Raw genomic sequence first — 25,781 nt, 5'->3', positions numbered from 1 at the left:
TGCATACTGAAACTTCTAAAGAGAAATTGAGGCTCATGGGAAATCCAACTTTCAGTGTAAGGAAGGGAGAGAAAATCTCTGGTTTTGGTCTCCTGGTCTCTGCCTCTCTTGGCTCTCACTTTGCCATGTTGTTTGTTTAAATAACAAGTTTATTTGGACAGTTTCTGAATCCCTTCTTTCTGTTTTCTCTCTCTGGGCCCTCTGAGTTCGTGCAGAAGGGTGGTCGCAAGGAAGCTGTCTTCTTCTGAGGAGAGCTTCTCGTTTAGAAGGCCAAACAGGAACTGAAGGATTCTGAGAAAAGTAGGTCTGGAACAAGTGGTTGAAGATTTGGCCTAACTCTAAAGAGGTCAGGGGGACATTCTGGGCTCACCTGTGGTGCAGCCTGGCTTGGGAAGTTCAAATGGAGATATGCGACCAAGATTTAGCTAGTACAAAAGAGTGTTCACTTATCCTCTGTGCAGATCTCTTTCTCAGGTACTTGCAATGAGAGAAGCTTCAGGATCTTGGCTGTTGTCTCTTTCGAAATAAAACTGATAGATGAAGTAACTGGCCAAATGGGGGCTGTAGGTTGTATTTATCTGGACTCTTTATTATGACAGAACACTATCTCAAATTAGCTTATGCAAAAAGGTTTTGGTGACTCAAGAAATCCAAAGAGGAGTCAGACAGTCAGAGTCTTAGGGACAATGGAACTAGGACAAACACTGAGGACTCTCTCTCTTTCTCTTCATGTCACTTCTTGACTTTCCTCTTGCAGACGGATTTTCTCCACTGGGTAGAAAACATGGCTGCTGAAAACTTCTGGGTTTTTCATTTTGTGGCTTCAGCCACCAGAGTGCAAGATAGAAAAGGAAAGGAGAGGTGAACTCTTGATGCTTTCTCTGGTCCTAAGTCCAAAAATCTGAGGAAAGAGCTCATTGTTCATTATATCATCAGGGATCCATCCCTGGATTTGGGGCTAGCAGGGTCTTGTAGAATCTAGGAGCTCCCACGATAGCCCTGCGGAAGGAAGGGCTAGATTCCTACAAGAGAACACCACAGATGGAATAGAAGCCCACTTCTGGTAGAATGGAGAGAGAGAGAGAGCGAGTCAGAAAAGGTGACTTAAAGATAGACAATCAAATAGACGTAGAGAAAAAGAAATAAATTTCTTAAAACATACAGAAAAGATATGACAAAACTTTCCTACAACCAGTAGCTTTGGGAAAGTCTAGCTATTCTTATGGGCCCTTTCTCATTGAAACCTGAGTTCATTGCAGAGTATCCAGGACAAACACAACTATTTTCAGATATTCCTGCCCCCTCCTTAACTGAATTTAGGTCACGAGAGGGCATATAACTGAACTGACTCTATTTTATACGTTTTCTAAAGTCCTATATTGCACTTCAGTCCCTCGAATCCCCTTTAGCTATTATGATCTCAGAGATGATAAGTCCCACTTTTCTGTCACTCTCTTTTTGCAAACCATTTTCTTGCTGATTAAAATTATGTTTAATTCTTAGTTGTAGCAGCTAAGCTTTGACAAATTTTAATTTGGACTGTCACGGCTAAGCCTGATTTTAAAGATAACAACTCTAAAGCTTCCCAGTCATCACCTACTTTCCCAAAGCTACTGCTGGTAAGAAAGTTTTGTCATATGTTTTCTGTGTGTTTTAAGAAATTTATTTCTTTTTTTTCTGTGCCTATCTGATTGTCTATCTGTTAGTCAGCTTTTCTGTCTGTCTGTCTCTCACTCTGTGTCTGTCTGCCTCTCTCTGAAAATTACTGTCTTTATGTGCTCTTTCTCCTGTATCTCTCCTTCTCTGTGTTTCTCTCTTTTTCTAACTTTCTCTCTCTGGCTCCTTCACTCCATCTTAGTTTTGTCTCTGTCTCTGTCTGCCTCTGTTTCTTTCCCTCTGTTCTAACACACTCTCCCTACTCCCCTACCCCCTTTCTTCTGTCTCTTTCTCTCTATGCTTGGTTCTGATTAGACAAATGACTTAGAGATGAGGCCCGTCTCTGTCTGGTGCCTAATTGATGGCTGCTATAGAATTGCCTAAGTGAGGAACTCTTGTCATTAGCAAGAGATGGGTTGCCTTGGCCTACAACTAGAAAACCTTTGAAATCCTGCCTCTAAATTGCCATTCTTTTGACTGCTGCTAGTGATGCTAATTAGCTGTGTTAATTGGATGTTTTGATATTTGAAGAGCAAAGCAATTCAACTCTTTCCTCCAGAAAGCCAAAATTATTAATGAACTTGGCAGCAGCCTTGGCTATCTTTTCACAGTGGGCACAGCCAGAAATTTGAGGGCAGGAGAAGGGGCTGTTCTGAGCAAGTGTCTTGTCTACTCTTGGGGAGAAGGAAAGGCTGGGAAAGTCACTGTGGAGCTTCCCCAGTGATGAAATCACACAGTAGGACAGGAGAGCCTCAGACCTGGAGACCAGAGACCAACCTAAGGGATTTAGCCCTACTCTACCACTACCTGTCATGACCATGGACACCCGTGTTTGAGGATGCTCTGTATCCCCAGTGCCTAGCACAGTGCCTGGCACATGGTTAGCATTTAACGCATATCATTGAATGAATAACCAACAAGAGAACTGATTTTGTGTTTAGACTTAGATTTAAATCCCAGCTTGGCTGCATTGTAGCTGAACGACTTGAGCAAAAGCTACTTCACTTCTCTTGAGTTCTGATAAATATAACCTTCCCCAGCTTGTTGTATTTCCATTGATGCTTTACCATTTCATTATGGATGGTACCTGGTACCCGGCCTACCTAGCCTGCCTTTTGATCTGGCTTAGATTATAAAACAAAGTGCTTAAAGCCTAAGGAAAGACAGATACAGAATTCTGTGGGAACACAGAGGACAGAGCAACCAATTCAACCTTTGGGAGTCTGGGAAGGCTTCCTAAATGGGAAGGTTTTGATATGGGTTTGCAGGGGTGATTAAGCATTCACCAAGAGGAGAAATAAGAGTGGGAGGAAAGAGAAGGCATTTCAAAGGGCCTTCAAAGCCCAGAAGCATGGAAGAGCATCTCACTGCTCTGAAGTAAGAGGCTTAAGTGATCATCTCTGAGGGTCCTGTTAGCTTGATATGACAGAGTTCTATGAGACTGCCCTTTCCCGTAACTTAGACCCTTTTTTTTTTTTTTAGGGAGCAAATTATAACCAAGAGCAGGAACAGAAATCTAGGAAGGGGAGGGTTGGATATGGTTGAGGAAACTTTACATTTCATTCACCATTGGAAGAAAGTTTAAATATAGGTAACTTTCTTTAAGAAGGCAAGCCCACACCCTGAAATCTGGTTAATTGGTTTCTTGGACTTTTTCATATACCATGAGGAGAGGCACAGCTCTGACAGTTTAATCATGGGTTCCAAAGTCCAAGTACAAAGATTAACAAGTGGTTACTCTTTTTTGAAGCGGTTGGTAGAATCAATCTAATCCAATTGCCCCTTTAATAGAAGAAAGAAAGGAAAGGAAGGAAGAAAAAGCTTTGTTAAAACCCTAATATTTAGAACTGTTCCCACCTTACAAGTGTGATGCACCTTCTGTGCACACCTCTTAAACTAATTTCCTAGGACTGCCATAGCAAAGTACCATAAAGTAGATGGCTTTAAACAACAGAAATTTATTGTCTCACAGTTATGAAGACTACTAGTCTGAACTCGGGGTGTCAGCAGGGCCATGTTTTCTCTGAAGTCTCTAGAGGAGGATCCTTTCTTGTTTCTCTTAGCTTTTGGTAGCCCCAGGCATTCCTTGGCTTGTAGCTATAGCATAACTCTGTGGTCACAGTCCATCTTTCTTCTGTGTGTCTCTCTGTGTCTCTTTTCTCTTTTATAGAACATCACTCAGATTGATTTTGGGCCCATCCTACTCCAATATGGCCTCATGGTAAAGTCTTCAAAGGCCATATTTCCAAACAAGGTTATATTCACAGGTCACATTCAAAGTTTACTTCAACATAAATTTGGCAGGGGTGCGGGTAGTGGGGAGGGGGCCCAATTCAGTCCATAACACCTCTATTTTTGGCACTTATTACTTTATTTTGACGATGATCAGAAACTTAGCAGGTAGAGAACATTAGAAGGACATCATATGAGCAAAGACAGGAATTATAATGGAGCAGAAGGGCCAGCACTACAGGATGGCCAGAGCACAGGGTCAGCATGGAAGAGAAACTAGACAGGTAGGCAGGAGCCAGATCGTGAAAAGCCTTGGTGTCAGATAGATAAGCTTGGGAATTTATCCTGAAGACAATGAGGAACCTTCTTCCAGTGTAAAAACAAAGAACAACACAATACAGAAATGTTAAAGCATCTCTCTTTGATGTCCCTTTTCATAATATCTACTAGACCATGAGCCCTTCAAAGGAGCTAATCACATCTGACTTATCTCTGTACCTCCTGGACTAGGCACAGTGCTGGAAACACCTTAGGTTTTCATAATTGTTGGCTAAATAAAACTGAGATGGCTAATAGGGTGGTTGTGAGTTGGAATCAACTTGACAGCAGTTGGTTTGGGTTTTGGTTTAAATTGATACCCAGAAAGAGTAAATGACTTGCCCAACATAACTATGAAAACTGGTGGCAGAGATGGGCCTAATCCCAGGCCACAGAGGTCATATAGTCATTTTTACAGGTATATTTCTAAAGCCATATATATCCCTGGGCACCAAGTCCTAGCTAATCAGGCTTCTTGGGTTTGAGTGTATCCAGTATGACATAATCTAGGGGCAGGGCTAATAACCCTAGCTTCCTTACTCTAATCCCAAATCCTTTCCCTCAAAAAACTCAGGGATACCTAGTGCCCGACCCCAAGAAACTCACTGTCTTTGTGTAACAACACAAAACCCACCAGTGTCCCAGCCAATGTCTTCTCCTGGGCAACCCACTGCTGTTATCAAATATGGAAGGATCACTTACTATGGCCCAAGGTCTGGTTATAGAAAGATGAGTGAGAGACAGTTGCTACCCTAAAAGTCTGGTCTGAACCATGAGTCCTCAAGATCTGATTCTTGTCAGTATCTGTAGAGCCCAGTATATACTTGCTCAAGGAGAGCTGGTTGAATGATTGAATGAAGGAATTTGAAGTGATGAGGAACATAAGATACTCACATAAATATTGTAACGCAAGGTAACGTGTACGTATACGTGTATGTTAGAGTTGATTGGGGGAGGGAAAAGGTAGAGGAGTGAAAGGAGGGTCTGCGGGAGACTTATCAAGTTGGTTAGGCTGGATCAAGAAGCTTCAAAGATCTAAAATGTCAGATCACATTAGGCCTTTATTCTCTGCAAGTCACAAAAGGTGTTTGATGTGGAAGGAAAGAGAACGGCTGTGAAATGCTTATTGAGTTCCTGCTATAGACCAGTGAAAAGTGCTTTATAGACAATATTCTTATTTAATCTTCTAAACCACTTTGAAGTAGGTATGTGTTATTCCCGTTTTACAAATGAGAAAGCTAAGTTTATGAAACTAGTTAGTGGTAGAATCTCTGTGACTCCAAAGTCCTTGATTTTTCCACTACACCATGCTGACAAGACAGCATGCTTATCCTATGCTCTCTTCTTATGCCCTGGTTGATTGTGTGTGTGTGTGTGGGCATACATATGGCTGCTTATGTTTGCCTGCATACAGGTACCAACTGCGGGCTAATGGAGATCCTGATTACTTCCATCCAATTACTGCTCTGTTCATTCTTGCTGTCTCCTTGTGATTAGAATTAATTGCTGTTGATTACACTGTGTGGAAGAGAAAGGACAGTCATCAGCAGTTCTGCTTAGGGGATAAAAACATTGTAATGCAAAACGGAACTGGTTCCCAAGGACTTGAATTAAAAAATTCTCTCCTTTGGAGAAAGGTTAGGCATTCTGTGACCAAAATCAATATTTTATGACCGTATCCAGGCAGAAGGACAACCTGCTCCTGTTCTGGTCAGCAGGAAAGATAAAAATAATTGAGGCAATATACTTATTTAGAAAGTTGATTGTGTGTAAAAACTGTCCATGTGATTTTTGCAAATCTCTTCCTCATCTGACAAATTAAGAGTTTTGATGAGATAAACCTCAAGGACTTGTATTAGTCAAAATTCCTTTGGTTGCAAGTGACGGAAAACCCAACTCAAACTGACTTAGGTATAAAAGAGAATTAATTGGCTCACAAAACCTTAATGTCTACAGGTATAATGGTTTTAGGCAGAGGTGGTCTAGGGACTCAAATGATGACATCAGGATGTAGTCTCAAGCTCACCATCCTTCTATCACTCAGCTCAGTGTCCTGAGTATTGGCTCCATTCTCTGACAGGCTCTTCTCTCATGTAAGCAAGACGGCTGCCAGTGTTCTGGGTAGATATCCTCTCCTCTCAGCAGTAAGGGTGATTGTCCTTCTCACAAGTCCCAGAATTGAGTCTCCTTGGGCCCTATGCCATACTTATCACTGTGGCAAGAGGAACTCAGTGTTCTGATTGACTAGGTCAGGGTTGACTCTATTTCCATCCAAGGCCTGGGGTAGAGTCAGCACCTCCTGAGCCATGGGGACTGAGAGTGGGGGTTCAATATGGAAAACTGGGGTATTGTGAAAAGAGAAGAAGGTTATAAGCGAGAAAACAAAACAGATGGTCATTATTGGTTCTCTCCTGCTCTGATATTTTATGATTCCCTGAACCACTGGTGCACCGTCAAGTTCAGTTTACAAGATGTGAACACCAGTAAAGTTCAGGGAGTATTTGAGGTTAGGACTGGTGGGTTAAAGGCAAAAAAAGAGGACAAAGTATTTTTGAGTACCTACTTTATGTGAGACTGAATAAAACCAAAAATACACTGCTGTCAGACTGATTCTGACTCATAGTGACCCTGCAGGTTAGTATGGAACTGCCCTATAGGATTTCCAAGGCCATACATCTTTACAGAAGCAGACGGCCACATTTTTCTCCCATGCAGTGGCTGGTGGGTTCAAACTCCCAACCTTTTGGTTAGAAGCCAAGCACTTAACCACTGCACCACCAGGGCTCCAGCTGAGGCTCCATACTGGGTCATTTAATCTTTTCGATACTCTAGTTACTAGCTATGGCTATTCCCATTTTACCTGAGATTTAAGGGGGTTAACCACTTGTCTAATGTTTATTTATTTATTATTCTTTCTACAAACATCCTTTGGGGGTATTATACTAGGCTGTGGGGAAACGAGGATGAGGCAGATGGGGGCTCTGCCCTCCAAGAACTCAGGGTTGAATGGGTAAGACATATGTGCAAACAATCAGTAGGGTTTTGGGTGCTATGAGTGCAGTCCCATATCTGGTGGGAGCCAATTCAGGACTAGCACCAAGCTGTGTCTGCTGACCCCTGGCCCATCTCCTTTTTTGTCCCCTCTAGGTACAGAACAGGGAGTCCTGGTGGCACAGTGATTAAGTGCTCAGCTGCTAACCAAAAAATGTCAGTGGTTCAAACCCACTAGCCGCTCTGCAGGAGAAAGATGTGGCAGTCTGTTTCCATAAAGATTACAGCATTGGAATTGCTATGGGGCAGTTCTACTCTGTCTTATAGGGTTCCTATGAGTTGGAACCGACTTGATAGCAATGGGTTTAGATACAGGACCAGGGTCCCCCACTAGGCCTAAGTAGGGCATTGTCCCTAGAGCCTGTGGTTCAAGAAGGAGCCCGCATCCCTAGAGTCCCAGTCTTACTCAGTTGGGTTCGATCCCTACCTACAACTAACCAGCTGTCAAAGGGACATCACCCCTTTACCCTAGGATTCACCTCAATAGGACTAGAAGGTCATCATTTCTCCCCCAAAACCTTTTTTGCATCCAAGAGACAGACGCTGCTTTACTTGAGGCTCCATGGAAATGCCTCCCAGATGGTACTTCAGATTGTCCTTCTTCTCTTCTTCATCGGACAGTCCCTCTTTCAGAGTCCCTAGCTTTGATGGACTTTTCCCTATTTTTAAGGAGCAAGAGAGGTAGAACAAGGCCACTTTAGCTTCTGGAGCTTGTGATGTTTGCTTTTGGCCTTCCTCCCACCCAATCCTGCATCTCACAGCATTTCTCTTTTCACAATTGTATTCTCCATTAACTGCTAGGAATTGACCTCCCTTTCTCTTTTCAATGAAGTCCTGAGATAACCTTGGCCCAGGGAGAAGGAGGAGCCAAATTACCCTCCAAATTCCCACCGTTAGCACCATTCATTATTTCACTCAGAAAATAATTAAACACTGAATGTGTCAGTCACTCTGCTAGGCACAGGGGAAATAACAGTGAACAAAACAGATATTGTCTTTGCAACCACAGAATTTAATAGTCTGGTAGAAGAGACATACACGTGTAGAAGAGACACACAAGTATAAACTTATCAACTGTGAGAGGACTATGAAGGAGTGCATGAGGTTCCAGGGGGGTTTGTAATGGTGGGCACCACACTGGCCAGGAGGTCAGGGGAGGCTTCCTTGAGACAATGGTGGTTGAATGGAGGTCTGAAGAATGAGCAGGAGTTAACTAGAGACAATGAGGCAGGAGATAGGAGACCCTTTCCAGCAGAGACCCTGCCACAGGAGGGCACATCACAGTGGCACATAAATGGCTTAAGAAATCCTGTTGATCAAAGGATAAATGATTGCATGGGATGTAATAGGACTTATTGTTACTAAAATAGGACAGGATTGAGTGAGATGTGGAACAGGCATGTTTTATCCTGACAGAGAGTAGATCCTAGTTAGCAAAGGGAAGGGAAGAGGCAATCAGATAGACGACAGCTAGCCAGAGTATGGGAGAGTGGAAATGGAGACGCAAGGAAAAGTTTGAGAGAAAGTGTATTCATACCCATTTTCCTTCAAGTCCCCCAGATTGCAACCTTATTGTACATTTACTTACCTATCTTCCCTTACTATAACATGAGCTCCATGGGAGTAGACACCTGATTATTTTTTTGCATGGTTATATTCCAGCATGTAGAAAAGTACTTGGTACATAGTAGATTCTCAATTATTTGTTGAATAAATTGTTTAATGAAGACTCATCTCAAAAAAAAGAAAGAAAGACAACCGCACCAATTCCACTCAAGAGGCACCTCCTCTGAGAAGCCCTTCAGGATCCCTTCAGGTTTAAATTCCCTTTTCTGTGCCCCTACTTGCCTTATTTACTTCCATCTGCCATAATAGTCGTTCCTCTACAATGCAATTTTTATTTACCTACCTTCTTCAAGGAAGCCCTGGTGGGGTAGTAGTTAAGAACTATGGCTGCTAACCAAAAGGTCGGCAGTTCAAATCCACCAGGTGCTCCTTGGAAACTCTACGGGGCAGTTCTACTCTGTCATAGAGTGTCTTTGTGAGTCAGAATTGACTCAGTGGCAGTGGGTTTTGGTTTTGGTCTTCTTCAAGTGATGCTTAAGGTCATAAACCCTGATTTCTCATCTCTGAATCCACAGCAGTTGGCACTATGCCTTACACAGCACAAATATTTAATAAATATTTAACAACTGAATAAATTCATTTTAAAGAAAGTTAAATAATAAGGGATTATCACATAATAAAAGAGCCACTTCTTTATTCCCTGGTAAAGTCGAGGGTCAGCAAAAAAGAGGAAGACCCTCAACAAGATGGATTGACACAGTATCAGTCTATCTTGTTGAGCGTCTCCCTCTTTTTTGCTCATCCTCTACTTTACCAAGCATGATGTCCTTCTCCAGGGACTGTTCCCTCCTAATAACACATCCAAAGAACATGAGGTGAAGTCTAAGGAGCATTCTTGGCTGTACTTCTTCCAAGACAGATTTGTTTGTTCTTCTGGCAGTCCATGGTATAGTAAGTATTCTTCACCAACATCATAATTCAAAGGCTCAATTCTTCTCTGGTCTTCCTTATTCATTGTTCAACTTTCAAATGCATATGAGACAATCGAAAATACCACGGCTTGGGTCAGGCGCACGTTAGTCCTCAAAGTGACATCTTTGCTTTTTAACACCTGAGAGAGGTCTTTTGCAGCAGATTTGCTCAATCCAAGATGTCATGTCGTTTGATTTCTTGACTGCTGCTTGTAAGCCAAATTCTTCATTTTTATACAAATGGGTACACCAAAGCTCAGGAAGGGGTAAGTGACCTGTCCACAGTCATACAGCAAAGCAGTGAAGGCTGACACTCAAATGTAGATCTCCTGACTCATATTGCTCTTTCTATTAATCCACCTAAGTACTTCAGATTCAGACTTGGTCAAGAGTGAAGATACAGAAACAGGAGAATTGGACTTCTCTTAAAGATCAGGGGCCCTATATTCTGTCCCTTCAACAAACCCTGCAGTGGGCCTTTTAAGATCTGAGCCCAGCTTTTGATGCTCCTCAGCCAAAGATTGACCTCCAGTTCTCAGCCAGAATGGCCCAGACACCAGCTGATTTTTACAGTCACTTCCTATGAACTACCATTGCTGAACTGTTCTTTGACCCCTTCAGAAGACTGGGGTCACCAAGACTTGGAAGTTCTGTAGTTAAGTTAATGCACGTGCACTTGGGATCAATTCTGCATATTGTTCATTCCATTCCAAATCTAGCTTGATTTATCCCCCAGCACTGCTGGATTCTCAGTAATCTCAGAAGAGTCAGGATATAAAAAGGGAATGAGTCAGGAAAATGAAAGAAGAAATATTACCAGGAAAGTGGTGATAAACTCAATTATTCCATCCACAGACCTAGGGCAGGGACTCAACATTTTGGAGGATGCAGGCTCCTTTGAAAACTGTAGAAAATTATGAATGCTCTTCCCAGAAAACTCACATATACACATAAAATTCTGCCTGTACTATCAGAAGGTTCAGGAACTCCCTAACTGTCCCAGGTAGGGACATATTGAAATATCTGCAAGCCAAGCCTTCCCTGGATTTACAGAGGAGACTTGCCCCGTGCAAGGCCTTGCAACCACCTGAAGCAGTGCTGAGGCCAGAAGCCAGTACCGGTCAGATCTCCTCTGGCTCATTACACCTCTCTTCCCTCTCCTCACCCTGCCTGCTCCAAAATGCTACTGGGCAAATATTTACTCTGGTCTTTGGTTTTGTTTTTACTGTGCATCAGTTGAAGCTTCTAAAAGTACATATAAGACAAGCAGGGACTGAGCATCTGTCCAAAAGGCAGTGCCTCCTCTCAGGCTGAGCTGCATCAAAGTCAGCCGATTTCAAGAGCCACTTTCCAGAGCCGTGGTCAACAACAACAACAACAACAAAAACAGTCAGTGGTAAAAGGGAGGCACTGCTGGGAAATTGCTGGTGCCTAGAGTGGAAGGGGGGAGTTGTGCGAGGGAGACAGGAGGCAAGCAATAGTGTGGGAACTGGAGAGAGAGATTTATTTCCCTCTTGAGTGAGAAGTGGGTCTGAGACAGGCAGATGGGCTTTAAATACCAGGAATCCAGGACAAATGGGGAAGGGAGAAGCATCTCAGAGATTAAGGTATGCTGGAGATAGAGGGAGACCACTTTTCCCTGCCAAAGTGATTGCCTGGGAGGAGTTGGATAATCATCCTATGAGGTTAATACAGCCAGCAAGGGTAGATCTCTTTCCCTTTCCCTCATCTCCAAGGACCCATTCAGGGATTACTTTTTCCTGGTAGGAAGCCGAGACCCTCTCCAAGTCAAGCTCCTGCCAACCTCTCTCATTTCACCTGCTGCACCTCCACCACATACTGTGTAACCCCTAGACCAGTGGTTCTCAACCAGGGATGAGTTTGTCCCTCAAGGGATGCTTAGAAATGTCTGGAGACATTTTTGATTGTCACAGCTGGGGAAGGGAGTTGCTACTGGAGGAACAGGGATGCTGGTAGATATCTACAATGGACAGGACAGCCCCCCACAACACAGAATTATCTGTCTCAACACATTAATAGGGCCTGGACCATAAGCAGCTTGAAGGCAGGACAATCCCTGTTTTGTTTGCACCATATGCCCATTTATGCCTATTACACCTCAGCACACAGGAGGTTTTTTAAGTAAATGTCTTAGTTATCTAGTGCTGCTGTAACAGAAATACCACAAGTGGATGGCTTTAACACATGGAAGTTTATTCTTCCACAGTCTATTAGGCTAAAAGTCCAAATTCCAGGCATCAGCTCCAGGGGAAGGCTTTCTCTGTCAGCTCTGGAGGAAGGTCCTTGTCATCAATTTTCCCCTAGACTACAAGTTTCTCCGTGCAGGGACCCCCGGTCCAAAGGACACACTCTGCTCCCAGCACTGCTTTCTTGGCGGTGTGAGGTCCCCCTGTCTCTCTGCTTGCTTCTCTTTTTATTTCCCAAAAGAAATTGGCTCAAGACTCAATCCAATCTCCTAAAGTGAGTCCTGCTTCATTAACATAACTGCCTATCCTCCTCATTAACATCATAGAGAGAGGATTTACAACACATAGGAAAATCACATCAGATGACAAAATGGCAGATAATCACAAAATACTGGGAATCATGGCCTAGCCAAATTGATACACATATTTTGGGGGGACACAATTCAATTCATGAAAATAAGTATCTGTTGAATGAATAAATAAGTAACAAATAATGAATGAATGACAACAGCCTACCTAATGTGGTCTGAAGCCCAAAATTGCCCCAATGTCATCCCATCCAGAATTAGGCACAGTTATCTCTGAGGTCAAATCTCTATCTGTTCTAGGCCAGCCACGCTCTAGCCTGACTTCTCTTCCAACTCCCCCATTGGAGTGGTGGCACCACCTTCATGCCTGATTAGGCTGGCCCTCATCTGCTTGGCCAGAAAGGATAATCCCTGCTCCAGGAAAACTCTTCTCTTAGAACAGAGCAGAGAGTGTGTGAGAATTAGAACTAGAGTTCATCTCATTCAACCTCTGGCCTATTTTACAGGTGAGGAAACTAAGGCACAGAACATGGTACGGTCTTGCGAAGTCTTATCTCTGAACATCTATTTTAGAAAACACAGAATTTTAAAAACAATTTCTTCTCTCCCTCCTTCTGTCTATTCCTCTCTTTCTCCTTCCCTCCCTTTATCTCTTGATTTTTTCCTGTCTATAGTGTGCTGAATGGCTCTGGATACAAAATTTGAACACGGCATAGTCTTGTCCTTGAAGAGCTCACAGTTTGTTGGGAAAGACAGGTTCATAAATAACAATGATAATAAGAAGAACTACTCTATGCCAGGATTCTGCCGAGTGCTTTGGATATATAGTTTCTAATCAGCACAATGAGGGAAAGGGGCTTGGTAGTTCAGTGGTAGAATTCTTGCCTCCCGTGAGGAAAACCTGGGTTTGATTTCCGGCCAGTGTGCCTCATGCACAGCCACCACCGTCTGTCAGTAGAAGTTTGTGTGTTGCTATTATGTTGAACAGGTTTCAGCCTACTTCCAGAAATTAACCAGTGAAAACGCCATGAATCACAAAGGTCCTATCCACACTGATCATGGGGAGGCGCAGGACCAGACAGCATTTTGTTCTATTGTGCACAGGGTCACCATGAGTCGAGGACCAACTAGACGGCGGCTAAAAGCCACAACAATCCACACAATAATCCTGTGAAGGGAGTAGTTTTATCCCTGTTTCAGAGATGAGGAAACTGAGAAGATAAAAACTACCCAAGGTCACATAGCTAAACATGTATGAACCAAGATTAACACCTATGCTTCTCAGACTCTAAATCCCACATTCTAACAGATTCACAACAGGATACACTGTCAGGAGAGGAAGTTTAGGCCTGCTTACATAAAGGCCATTAAGCCAGGTTAAAGAGCTTAGATCTTAACCTACAGGTAACAGGGAGTCAATACAGGGTTGTAAGCCAGGAAGTGACAAGACTAGCAATTGTGAGAACATCACTCTCAGCAATAGTGGGGAGAGGCTGAAGGCAAGAAGAGCAATTAGGGTGAAGCAATAGTTCAGATAAGAGATAAGGGTCTGAACTAAAGGAATAGCAGTGGGAAAAGGGGAGGGGCAAATTTTCTGTATATTGAAGAGATAAAAGAGACAGCACTTGGTCCAGAGCAGATATTTCCTGGCCTTGAGAGGCAGCAAACAATGCAAATAAAAAGGACTCTGGAGTTAAACAAACCTGGGTCCAAATCCTGGTAAATCCATTTGCTGCTTGTATAGATGGTATTGAGACTCTCCTAGTGATACTGAGGGTGAAGTGGGGTGGTGCTGGTGGAGCATTCGGCAAGGTGTCTGACAGAGCCAGAACTCCATCTATGACTTTCCCTTCAGCATCTTCCTCCTAGCTAAGCAGCTGAATTCTGAGGGAACCTGTGGTAGCCTGAATAATGATCCCCCAAGATATCCAGGTCTTAATTCCTGGAACCTATATATTTTACCTGATATGGGAACAGGGTCTTTGCAAATGTTATCAGGTGAAGGATTTGAGATGAGATTATCCTGGATTATAAGGGTGGACCTTAAATGCAATCACATGTGTCCTCATAAAAGGAAGCCCTGAGGAAGGCTGGACACACACAAAAAAGGAGGAGGCAATGTGACCACAGAAGCAGAGACTGAAATGATGTGGACCCAAGCTCAGGAATGCTGGCAGCCACCAGGAGCTGGAAAAGTCAGGGAACCCTTTCTCCTCTAGAGCCTCTGGAGGGAGTGTGGCCCTTTTGACACCTTGATTTTGGTCCAGTGAAACTAATTTCAGACTTCTGGCCTCCACTACTGTGAGAGAATAAATTTCTCTTGTTTTAAGCCACCAGGTTTGTGGTAATTTGTTACAGCAGCAATGTGAAACTGATACAGAGCCTCATAGTTATCCCAAACTTTTCTCCGCTCTTTAATGATTTAGACACCCTCCCCACCGTTTATACATATGCAGTCATCTTCAGCCTCCCACCTGAAGTGAACTTCTCAGAAAATACCGACCCTTTCGAATTTCATTTCACATAGCAAATAAGAGGCCTCCCTTCCTTCTCTCTGCCTCTCTCACTGTTTCTGTCTCTATTTCAGTTTTATTGTGTTTCTTTAGAGTCCCTGGGTGGTGCAAATGGTTAAGCACTCAACTACTAACCCATTTACTAACCAAAAGGTAGCCACAGGTGGGTAGCCACTGGTGCCTTGGAAGAAAGGCCTGGCAATCTGCTCCCAAAAGGTCACAGCCTTGAAAACCCTATAGAGCATTTACTCTGAAACACATGGGGTTGCCATGGATTAGAAATGACTCAACAGCAACTGGGGTTTTTTTTTGGAGGGGGGCAATCTCATTTACTGTCTCTCTCTTCTGTCATCCATATATCTGTCTCTCTGTCTCTGAGTTCGATTCTCTCCTTTTTCTATCATTTGCCCCTTTTTCTCTTTCTCAGCCTCTCACTATTCCTCTCCAATTTCCATGTTTGAGTCTCTATCAGCACCTCTGATTCTTTCTTTCCTTATCTTCCTGCTTCATCTTAATCAGTTTCCCTCTGCATCTTCCTGTCTGTTTACACCTCTTTCTATTTAGGTCTCTGCCTCTCTGCCTATTTCTCTTTGTTTCACCCTCTCTTACGCTATCTCTCCCTGACTCTCTCTCCCTCCCTCACTCTTTCACAGACCTTCTTACCTCAGGGGCGCCTCAGGACTTGCCTGGATTGGAAAAGACTGCAATTACATCTGCAGCCTCCACACTGCACTTGAGAAAGGGATTCATCTGTTTAGTCATGCACCTGTCCGACACCGTGGGAAGACTGGTGAGGGAGGCAGAACCAAAAGATATTTCAATGTCGCATTGTTCTTCTGGCTTTACCTAGAGGCTCTGAGACAGGTGCCTCTTAATATCCCAGCAGTGCTGTCAGCCCTACCAAAGAGAAATCGCTTTCCTTGGCCAATCCCTCTGGAGGATTAATCTTTCCCTTTTAATGATGATCGTCTGTTGCTGGCAGTGGTAGGAGTATGGGCAGAGAAAGAATTCGGATGGGGGTTTCCAAACAGAGTGCAAGTAGGACTTCAGTTTTCTTATTTGGAGGCAGTTTGATGGCAAGGAAAGACCTTCATGAAGAGAGGGACACTGTCTGTTTTTCTCTCCATTGTATCCCAGCTCCTAGAACAGAGCCCAGCACATATAAGGCACTTAATACATGATTGAATGAGTGAATGAATGAACAAACTAACAATCCTCCTTGTGCCAAAACTTGATGTGCCTCATTGGACAAGTCGCTTTCGATTTCTCATCAGCAAAATGTGGGTAATAATTACACCTGCCTCTAGCACAAAGCTGTGGGAAAAGAGGAGGTGAAACATTGCATCTAAAGAGTGGGAAAGGGCCTCAGCCCCTTCAGAGCAGGGCTGGCCAGGTGATCTCACTGGAGGTTCTGGAAGAGCATCGGGGACTGAGAAGTGGGGCGATGACTTCAGAGACAGGCCCATGAGGAAAGGAGCAGGACAGGACACCAAGGCTTCACGCCAGGCCAGAGAATGTGTGCGAGATTCCACCCCTCTGTGGGTGCTGGTTGAGATGTGGTGACCCTTAAGCAGGAAACTGCCCTGTGCCGAGGAGGCGTTCCTGACTCCCACCTGGGCAGACTTGTTCCCAAGGTTGATTATCATCCACAGTTGTGGAATTGGGCTGGATTTAGCAAGAGCTCCCCTTTCAGATTCATGTTTGTCCTTTGAAGCTTTGCTGTGCACTCACATCTATGAAGTCTTTCACGGTTCTTTCATTTAGAATTAAATCATCTTCTTCATGACCACAGAATTTTGTGTTTGAATCTGTTATTACACGCAAGAGAGATTTTTAACAATTTGCACGTTGTTGAAAGACACTCTTGGTTCATATGCTACCTCTACTGCTATCAAGCCATGAGACCCTGGGTTCATTATGTAAAGTCTCTGATTTTCAGTTTCCTCATCTATAAAACACGTGTAGAATTGTCCTTTCACCGTGCAGGGTTGTGGTGAGGACTGGCAGTAACAACCACACTGTACATAGCAGAGAATAGGCTCTAAGAAAATACTATATTTTTACGCAAATAATGCACGCTTTCCACTTTTGTTGGCCAACCGCACTCCCCGCCCAGTGAAATATTTTCATAAGTGCGCTGTGCTCATTTTTTTTCCAGCAACATGGCGTAGCGCACTGTGGAAATACCTCTCGGGGGAGGGGGAGGGCGCAGTCGGCAAACAACCATAGAAATGATACGTTATTGGAGTAAAAATAAATACTGGTAGCAGTTGCTTTGGTGAGGGTGACAGTGCAACAGCCTACTGCATAATCGGTTTCAGTGGGGTGTGTTGGTTTCCCCTCCCAGACTGTAAACTTTATTTGTGTCTAATTCTTCTTGACATCTCACCCCATCCCTGTAACTATTTATAGCAGTATACACATGGGATGAGCCCAACAAATGTTTGAATCAATAAATGAATGAACAAACAGTAAACGTCCAAACCCTCACTATCTGTTGAAGGGTCCCGTGACGTAAGATTCCAGGGCTACTGACACCCACCCTTTATTTCAAAGCAGCTCGGAAGTCACCAAATCAGTCTAAGTGTCAGACAACCCCAGCCTCTCTGTCCCTGTCTTAGAGCTGCCTGTAGGCCTTTGACTTCTCTCTGGCCCAAACCCGCACCAGAGGACCCAGAATTGCCTACCCTTGGGAGGCAGCATCAGTCTCTGTCTGTGAAGGTGAGGTGCTCGCTTGCTCTCCCGTTGCTGTTACTGCAGGCTCTGATCTCCTAGGTTCTGACCCAGTCTGCCAGCTGGACCCATGAAACCCTACCTGCTTGCTTGACTCAGCTAGCTACTGAGGACCTTCCTCATCATTACTGCCCTCCACCCAAATCCTCCTGCTTCCCCGCTTTGAGAGTCCTGATCCTACCTGTTCCATATAGCTAGCCATTCCCTGCCGCGACCCCTGAGAAACAAATCAGTGACCTATACAAAAATCTGAGGATAATGAGATTTTCAGATTACACACCATCCTGAGATTTTTGTTGGCAATGAACAGTTGGAAGTTTTCACCCCAATTTTTTTCTCCCTTAATTCTGCAATATATCGGATAAATTCCAGCCAAGAGAGTTATTGCCTCCTCTTTGCCTGGGTCTTAAATCTTTGTTCAAAGACAGCTTATTTTAATTGAAAATGTTCAATCAATCTCTCCCCTCCTCCCCGTCTATATCCCATTCCTTAACTCAAACAGGGCCATTTGCAGTAAATAACCTGGAATGAGGCTTTTGGGGCTGGAGGAATATGTAATAGGGTTGGAGGGGGAAGGGTAGAGAAGGGTTGTCCCAGACAACTCTCACCTTTAAAGTACTGTCTTTCAAAGACAGCTTGTCCAAAATTATCAACATCTCACAGTGGGATCTTGTACTAGGACAGCCTTTACCTCGTAGATTTAAAGAGGATTGATTAACAAGGATATCTCCTAAGATTACTTCAAGATGGGCTGTCAGTACAGGTTGGGGCAGAAGGGTTTTGGCTTCCCTCTTTCCTCTTCATTCATTCACTCAGTACCCATATGTTAATCGTCAGCTAGGTATAGCCACATACTTCACAACAACCCTGTGAGGCAGGCATTAGTTTCAAATTTTACAAAGGAGGAAACTGAGACTCACGGAGATGTAACAGCTTATGCAAGGACACACAGTGTTCTCATTCTTTATTGCTGCATAACAAATATATCCAAAACTTAGTGGCTTAAAACAATAGCTATTCTCTCGTGTTTTCTGTGAGTCAGAAATTGGGAAAGGGCCTTACTGGGCAGTTCAGCTTGGAGTCTTTGATATAGTTGTAGGAGTTGGAACAGCAGAGGACTAGGGGAGCAGGGGGCTGTTTGGGAATCTCTCTCTTCATGTAGTCTCAGGGCTTCTTCATGCAGCCCTTCTGTGTGGACTTGTTGGGGCTTCCTCACAGCATGGCAGCCTCAGGGCAGTGAGACTGCGTACATGGAGGCTCAGATTCCAGCTTGAGTATTTCAGCAAGCAAAGTGAAAGTCAAATCATCTCTTCTGACCTAGCCTCATAAGTCCCACAGTGTTACTTCTGCTACATTCTTTTGGTTACAAGTGAGTCACATGCTCAGCCAGATTCAAGTGAAAGAGACATAAACCACATCTCTCTATGGGAGGAGTGTCAAGGTCATATCATAGAATAACATGTGAGATATCATCGGAGCCACCTTTGGAAAAGACAATCTGTCATGTACGATATGCAGCAGAGGCAGGATTTTGATTACAAAAAAAAACCCTAAAAACCAGTTGCTGTCAAGTAGACTGATTAGTGTTGACCCCATGTGTCAGAGTAGAACTGTGCTCCTCAGGGTTTTCAATGGCTGATTTTTTGGAAGTAGATCACCAGGCCATTCTTTCCAGGTACCTCTGAGTGGATTCAAGCCTCCAATCTTTTAGTTAGCAGCCAGGTGTGTTAATCAAGTGTGTCGCACCACCCAGGGACTCTGCTATAACTTTTTAGCCCACCCCACAAGGACCGTTCTTTTCCTTTATGCCCTGCAGCTCTTAGTGTCAGTACATACAACTTGTGCCTTGGTCTCCTCAAACAGACTGACTGGGTTAAAGCAGCCAGCCTGCCTCTGCAGACCTTGGCAGTGAGTGTGCCTCCAGTCTGCTGGTCAGAGAGGCCATGTCCCAAGGCCAACATGTGGACTTTTTAAAGAGGACAGAGAAGGTCAGTGACATACAGAAGAAGAAAGCAGATGGCAGCCCCAGAGCACAGCGTGGCAAGCCAGCCACACATCTCACTGTCATAAACAACTTGTCTGGTATTTTTCCTTCTATACCAGGTATTGACCTGGGATGACTCAGCCTCTGACAGATAAGGTGACTTCAACTTGAGAAACAGCCCAGAGTAGTGGAAAGTTCATAGTTCTGGAGTCAGACGTTCTTGGATTTGAGTCCTGACTCTGCTATTGCCACTTATGTGGCCTAGAAAAAGGTACTTAACCTCTCTGAGTAAAAGGGAGATAAAAATGCCTTCCTAAGCAGGAGAGCAGTGGGATACAGACCTCAAGTTCTCTTAAAAAGGCCAGACTTAATGGTCTGACTGAGACTAGAAGGACCCCAGAAGTCATAGTCCCCAGACCTTTAGTTGACCCAAGATAGGAACCAGTCTCAAAGCCAATTCTTCAGACAGGGATTGGACTGGACTATAAGACAGAAAATGATACTGGTGAGGAGTGAGTTTCTTGGATCAAGTAGACACATGAGACTATGTGAGCAGCTCCTCTCTGGAAAGGAAATGAGAAGACAGAGGGGATCAGAAGCTGGCTGAATGGACACAGAAATACAGGGTGGAGAGGAAGAGTGTGCTGTCTCATTAGGGGGAGAGCAACTAGCAAGGTATATATAAATTTTTGTATAAGAGACTGACTTGATTTGTAAACTTTCACTTAAAGCACAATAAAAATTTTTAAAAAATGCCTTCCTCACTGGGTTGTTTTGAAGATTAAAAAGCGTACATAAGCAAAGCACCTAGCACAGTACCAGGCGCATGGTAGGTGCTCCATAAATGATAGTTTTCATGTCCTGGGCTACCTCCAAGCCTGGCTTGGGGACTCCTTAAAGAAGGCGATGAGAACTCACTTGGCTGTTACTCAAAGGCTAGCCCAGTTCCACCGCCCTGGATGGAGTGGCGACCCAGAAGCCCTAGCGAGACCAGGGCAGCAGCAAAGGAAGGCCTGCAACAACTGCGCGTTATGCTACAAGTGGAATCAACTGCATCTTTTCTTCCTGCTCCACCTTGGCTTCTCTGCTGTGGCCCTCCAAAGCCTCCTCCCACCAAGCGCTCCCTTCACACAGGTCCTGGCACACTGCAGGCTTCCAAAAATACTTGTTAACTGGATGGATGGATGGATGGATACATGGGGGATCTAATTCTATATTGCTGCTTGTTTTATGTCACCTCCCTGAAATGTTCTCTCCAGTTGTCCTGTCTTTACAATCTAACTTAAAACTGTTCTCATCCAGAGAGCCTTCTCAGACCAACATCAGGTTCTTGCTCCTCTACCCTGCATGGCACCCCGCGTGCCCCTGAGTCAGGGTGTGAGTCTTGTTTCCCTCGGTAGACTGAGGGTTCCCTACCATGTTTAAGGTAAGAGGTACACAGAGGTAAATATCAAATGGTGCATGCCCTGGAGGCTCTCATGATGAAACAGTATGGGAGGTTGTTAAGTACGTGGAGCTAGGGTCGTTGTTATTGCTGGATGCTGTTGAGTCAATTCTCACTCATAGTAACCCTATATGACAGAGTAGAGTTGTCCCATTGGGTTACCTGGGCTGTACTCTTTATGGGAGCAGATTGCCAGATCTTTTATGATCCAGCTCCTGGGTGAGTTCAACCCACTGACCTTTCCGTTAGCAGCTGAGCACTAAACAATTGCACCACCAGGGCTCCTTGGGTTCAGATCCCAGTTCCTTCACTTATTAGCTGCCCAATTTGGGGGGAAATCACTTACCCCCTCTATAAAGTGGACACAATAGTATACCTACTTCACTGGATTGTTGTGAGGATTAAATAATATACATAAGGCACTTCTATAAATATTCACTGTCATGATTTATAATAGCCCTGGTGGTGCAGTGGTTGTGTTAGGTACTAACTGAAAGATCAGTGGTTTGAGCCCACCAGCTGCTCCATGGGAAAAAGATGTGGTAGTCTGCTTCTGTAAAGATTTACAGCCTTGGAAACCCCATGGGACAGTTCCACTCTGTCCTGCAGGATTGCTATGAATCGGAACTGACTCAAAGACAGTGGACTTTGGTATTATGATTTATTCATTCAATAAATATATATTTTACACTTATTGCCAGGCAAGTATGTGGATACTAGGTGATGAATAAGACAGATATGGCCTCTGCCTTATAGAGCTTGCAGACTAGAAGGGGCTACCAAAAAGAAGAAGCAGTTACACTACAGTGTGACAAGTGGTCTGGTTGGTGAAGAACTGAAGAAAGCAGCTATATGAAAATCCTGGGAGGGTCCCCTATCCAGCTTGGGTGGCTAAACTGAGGTCTAGAGGCTGAGAAGGAGCTGGTGCCATAAAGCATGTGGAGGGAAGGAGGGTGTTCTGGAAAGATGGAATGGTATGGGCAAAGTTCTGGAGACAAAAGTTCAGTATTGCTGGAGTTTGAAGGGCAAGGGAGTAGACGGTGGGTGGTGGCAAGCACAAAGCTGTGAAAATAATCAGGGACCCAACTATGAACAGCCTTATAAATTATGTTCAGAAATTTGGACTTTGAAGGCAACTGGGAGCCACTGAAAGGTTTTACTGAGCTGATTGGCATGGTCAGATCTATGTTTTAGAACAACTTCACTAGCTATACTGCAGAAAACATACTAGAAGGGGACAAGCCTGTGACAGGGAGACCCATTAGGACAGGATGACAGTAATCTAGAGGAAAGATTGTGCTGGCCTATTCTAGAGGAATGGCAAGGGATGGAGAGAAGTGGACAAACCCAGGTGCTAGTTGGGAGGTCTCAGGGAGAAGAGTTGATGAGAGCTTAAGAGTTGGGAAGAAGGAAGGGGTAAAGGTTAAGGTGAGTAAACACATAATTCCAATATTCTGAGATAAGTGTAAGTGCTTTGAATTAAGTCACTTCAGAAGCCATGGAGGTATAGAACAAGGGCACCACCTATCACAGGTTGGGGGCAGTAGGAGTATCATGGTAGGCTTTACTAAATAGATATCATCTGATTGGAGAATTGATGGGAAAAGGAAGAGGCATTTCAGGCAGAGGAAATAGCACATGTGAAGGCTCAGAGATGTGAAGATGTGAGATATAATGCACAGAGCAGATACTCTGTGCTGTTGAATAAGGGATTATTTATTAATTCATACTAATGTGTTAGTGGTCCATATGGAATTGGCCCTTTCCCCATCCTAAGGGAGTTTGTACTTTAATAGACTATAAATCCTTACCCAGCCCAGGGCAACACCAAAAGAAGGCCTACATCAAATTATTAGAAGAATTTCACAGTGGAATGGGGATGGTAATAGAAGGTGAGAGGGCTTTCCTATTATCCCTGAAGTCCCCAAAGTAGATGACTGAACCCTGAGGTCCTGGCCTCTATATAACAAATGGTCTCCTATTCTTGGGTCTTGTTTATCTGGCTCCAACCTTAGGTACCTGAGGTCAGTCAGGGAAGCCCAGTGATTTCCAAATGGACGCAGTGTATCCATAGACACAGTGTATGAGCACAGGCTTTGGGGTAAGACTACCTAGGCCTGTAGCCTGACTCTTCCTCCTCTCAGCTTTCTGACCAAAAGGTAAGTTACTTCTGTACACCTCAGCTTCCTCATCTGTTAAATGAGAATAATACTAAAAAAAAAACTAGTACCTGCCATTTAAGGTTTTGTGAGGATCAAAAAAGACTGTGAATTCAAAAATTTAGAACAGCGAGTGGTATTACTATTTTTATTACTAGTCTTCTTTTCATTCTGTGTCAGTCTCTTTTCAAAGTTAATCCTTAACGCACATACCTGCAGATATGAAGCTGGGGCGGAATGTGGCAAGAACTTTTTTGGACTATTATCGGCTGAACCCCATGGTGGAGAAATTGGCTATTCCCATGCCAAGGCTGCGGTAAGTAGCAGAGCAGAGTCTGGGCTTGAATCCTGCTTAACGGCTTTGTGTGCAGAGGCAACTTCCTTGCTCTGGCCCTCAGATTCTCATCTGTATCATGGGAATGATAATCCCAGCCCTGCCTCAGAGATTGGTATATGGATCAGAAGAGTGCAACAGGTATTCTCTGAGCGTAAAGTACCATCATGAGGTCAGACAGTGAGGGGTGGTCACACTTCTGGGTCTAACATGAGAATTTATGTGAGCGGAGGATTGCTGAGGAACTGAGTTGGGTCATTGTTCTAAGCTAGTCTTAGTATTTTCATATGCTTCTTCATCTGATAGTTTCTCCTCTGGGCTTTCTATATCACCGAGGCTCATAACTTCTCAGAGCTGTCAGTTTCTTCATCTGTAAAGTGAGGACAATGGTACTCATTTTAAGATTACTGTGAGATGCATGTTAAAGCACCGTGCACAGTGCCAGGCGTAGATATATCCCCTTAGTACACGATCATTCCCTTTTCTCAAGACATGAAGGGTCTGGACTGAAGAGGATACACTCCTGAGAAATTCCACTTCTGGGGCCTGCGCCCTTCTCTTCTGGGGCAAGCTGCTTGCTGCTTGCTTAGCCAGTGAGGAGAGAAGATCAGGAGGTGAGATCCATCTAGGCTAGAGCCCAAAGCAGTGGGCATTCCCATGTCCACTGGTGGGAAGCCCAGTGAAGATTCGAGCAGAAACATCCAGGCATCTGAAAGCGCTCGCCCTGCCCTACTGCTTGGCCTCATCTCCTGCTCCCTCAGTGGTCCAGCCTCATATCCAATTGGACATGGTGATGTCCAACTCCCTGCCCCTGTCAGTCTATCTTCCTACAGACCTTGCCCATGATCTTGCTCATGTGCTTTGCTGCCTCAGGGCCTTTGCAGTGCTGTCGCTTCCTCCCTACCCTGTTATTAACAACAATATTAATCCTGTTATTTATTGTGTGAAGCACTTTTGGTTCATGGTCTTTTTAACTCCTCACAAGTCTGTGAGGTAGGTATTATACTCCCCACCTTACAAATGAGAAAATGGAGGCTCAGAAAGATTAAGAGGATTGCCTGAAGTCAGAGTATGTTTGGCAGAGCCAGGATTTGATTCCAAAGCCCAGTACACTGAAGTCTAGCTAACTTCCACTTCAAGTGAGAAGCCTTTCTCACTATCAGTATGGGTTCAAATTCTGTCTCAGGTTCATGCTAGCTGTGGGATCTTATGCAAGTTTCTTGGCCTCTTGAAGCCTAACTATAAAAGTGAAGATAATCACAAGAACCTCTAAAGATGGTTTTGAAGATTGGATACGAGCTTAGTGCAGTGCCTGGCAGCTAATAGGTCCTCAGTAGATGTTTCCATATCTGCTGGCTTCTGGATTGCAGTCTCAGATTTCCAACCAGCACATTCTGGCCTAAGGCAAGTCCTTAATTTCTCTTGTTGGGCTAGGTGATCTCTCAGAGCCCACATTCCGTGGTGCTGTGAGTCACATCCTGGCTCCACATAGAGTCTGCGTGACACTGTAGCACTGACTTATGCCTTGTCTCAGGTTGTTCGTGAATCAGCTAGAGCCTTTGCCCCGCCCATACTGGGGATTAGGAATTCTTCAGGAAGATCGCATCTGTTTCTTCTCTGTGCCTTGTAGTGCCTTGTCCGTACTGAGCATGCATGCATGTATGCATTCATTCATTCATTCACTTAGGATAAACAACATTCTCTGCCAGGCCCTTGGGGAGGGGGCTGCAGAAATGAGTAGATGATTAAGGCATGACCCCACTTTTGAGGAGCTCATCTCTAGTGAAAAGGTTTCAGTTCATTCTCAGAAGTCATTCTTGACTGGTTAAAGTTCTTAACATTGTTAAGCTTTATAAAACTCAAAAGAATTCCTCAATCTCATTTACAAGTTAATTTGGAAGATTGTCTCTTTGAGGTCTTCTGTCAGCCTGAATAAAAGTATCTTGATCCTTAACCGCTTTTTTCTTGCACGTTACACTGTCAGACCAATGAAATGATGCTGACATTCAGGGAGACTTTGGGAACCACCTAATCCCCCTCAGTGTGCTGGGCCTGATTAGGAAATAGAGGCCCAGCAAGCAGAAGGGGCTGATCAGGCTCAGGTGGTCAGAGTCCAGGTCCTTTGACACCCAGTCCGGAGATCTCAGCATCAGTCAGTGGAGATTTCTTTGAGAGGCAGAGAAGAGGGTGCTAAAATCGGAACTGAAGAATACAGGGGATTTCTCAGGGCCCTGATTTCAATTGTTATGGGACCTCCTTGCCCTGAGCTTTAGAATCCTTTCATTCCGCACAAGCTCACAGCCCT

The 25,781-nt window shown here is 44.2% G+C and overlaps 1 protein-coding gene across 2 annotated transcripts in view; it reads left to right on the top strand.

The window, feature by feature from the left end:
- The window catches only part of BEND5 (BEN domain containing 5), a 352,434-nt gene that overhangs the window by 287,181 nt on the left and 39,472 nt on the right, over window positions 1-25,781 (top strand). For both annotated transcript variants that reach the window (XM_049879235.1, XM_049879234.1), the window contains exon 9: window positions 23,362-23,458. In XM_049879235.1, the coding sequence (XP_049735192.1) occupies window positions 23,362-23,458 (97 nt within the window). The remainder of the gene's footprint in view (window positions 1-23,361; window positions 23,459-25,781) is intronic.

The sequence above is a fragment of the Elephas maximus genome, chromosome 3 (genome assembly GCF_024166365.1).
Source record: "Elephas maximus indicus isolate mEleMax1 chromosome 3, mEleMax1 primary haplotype, whole genome shotgun sequence".
Lineage (NCBI taxonomy): Eukaryota > Metazoa > Chordata > Mammalia > Proboscidea > Elephantidae > Elephas > Elephas maximus.
The sequence above is the reverse complement of the archived record's forward strand: the minus strand, read 5'-3'. Positions and strand labels throughout refer to the sequence as shown.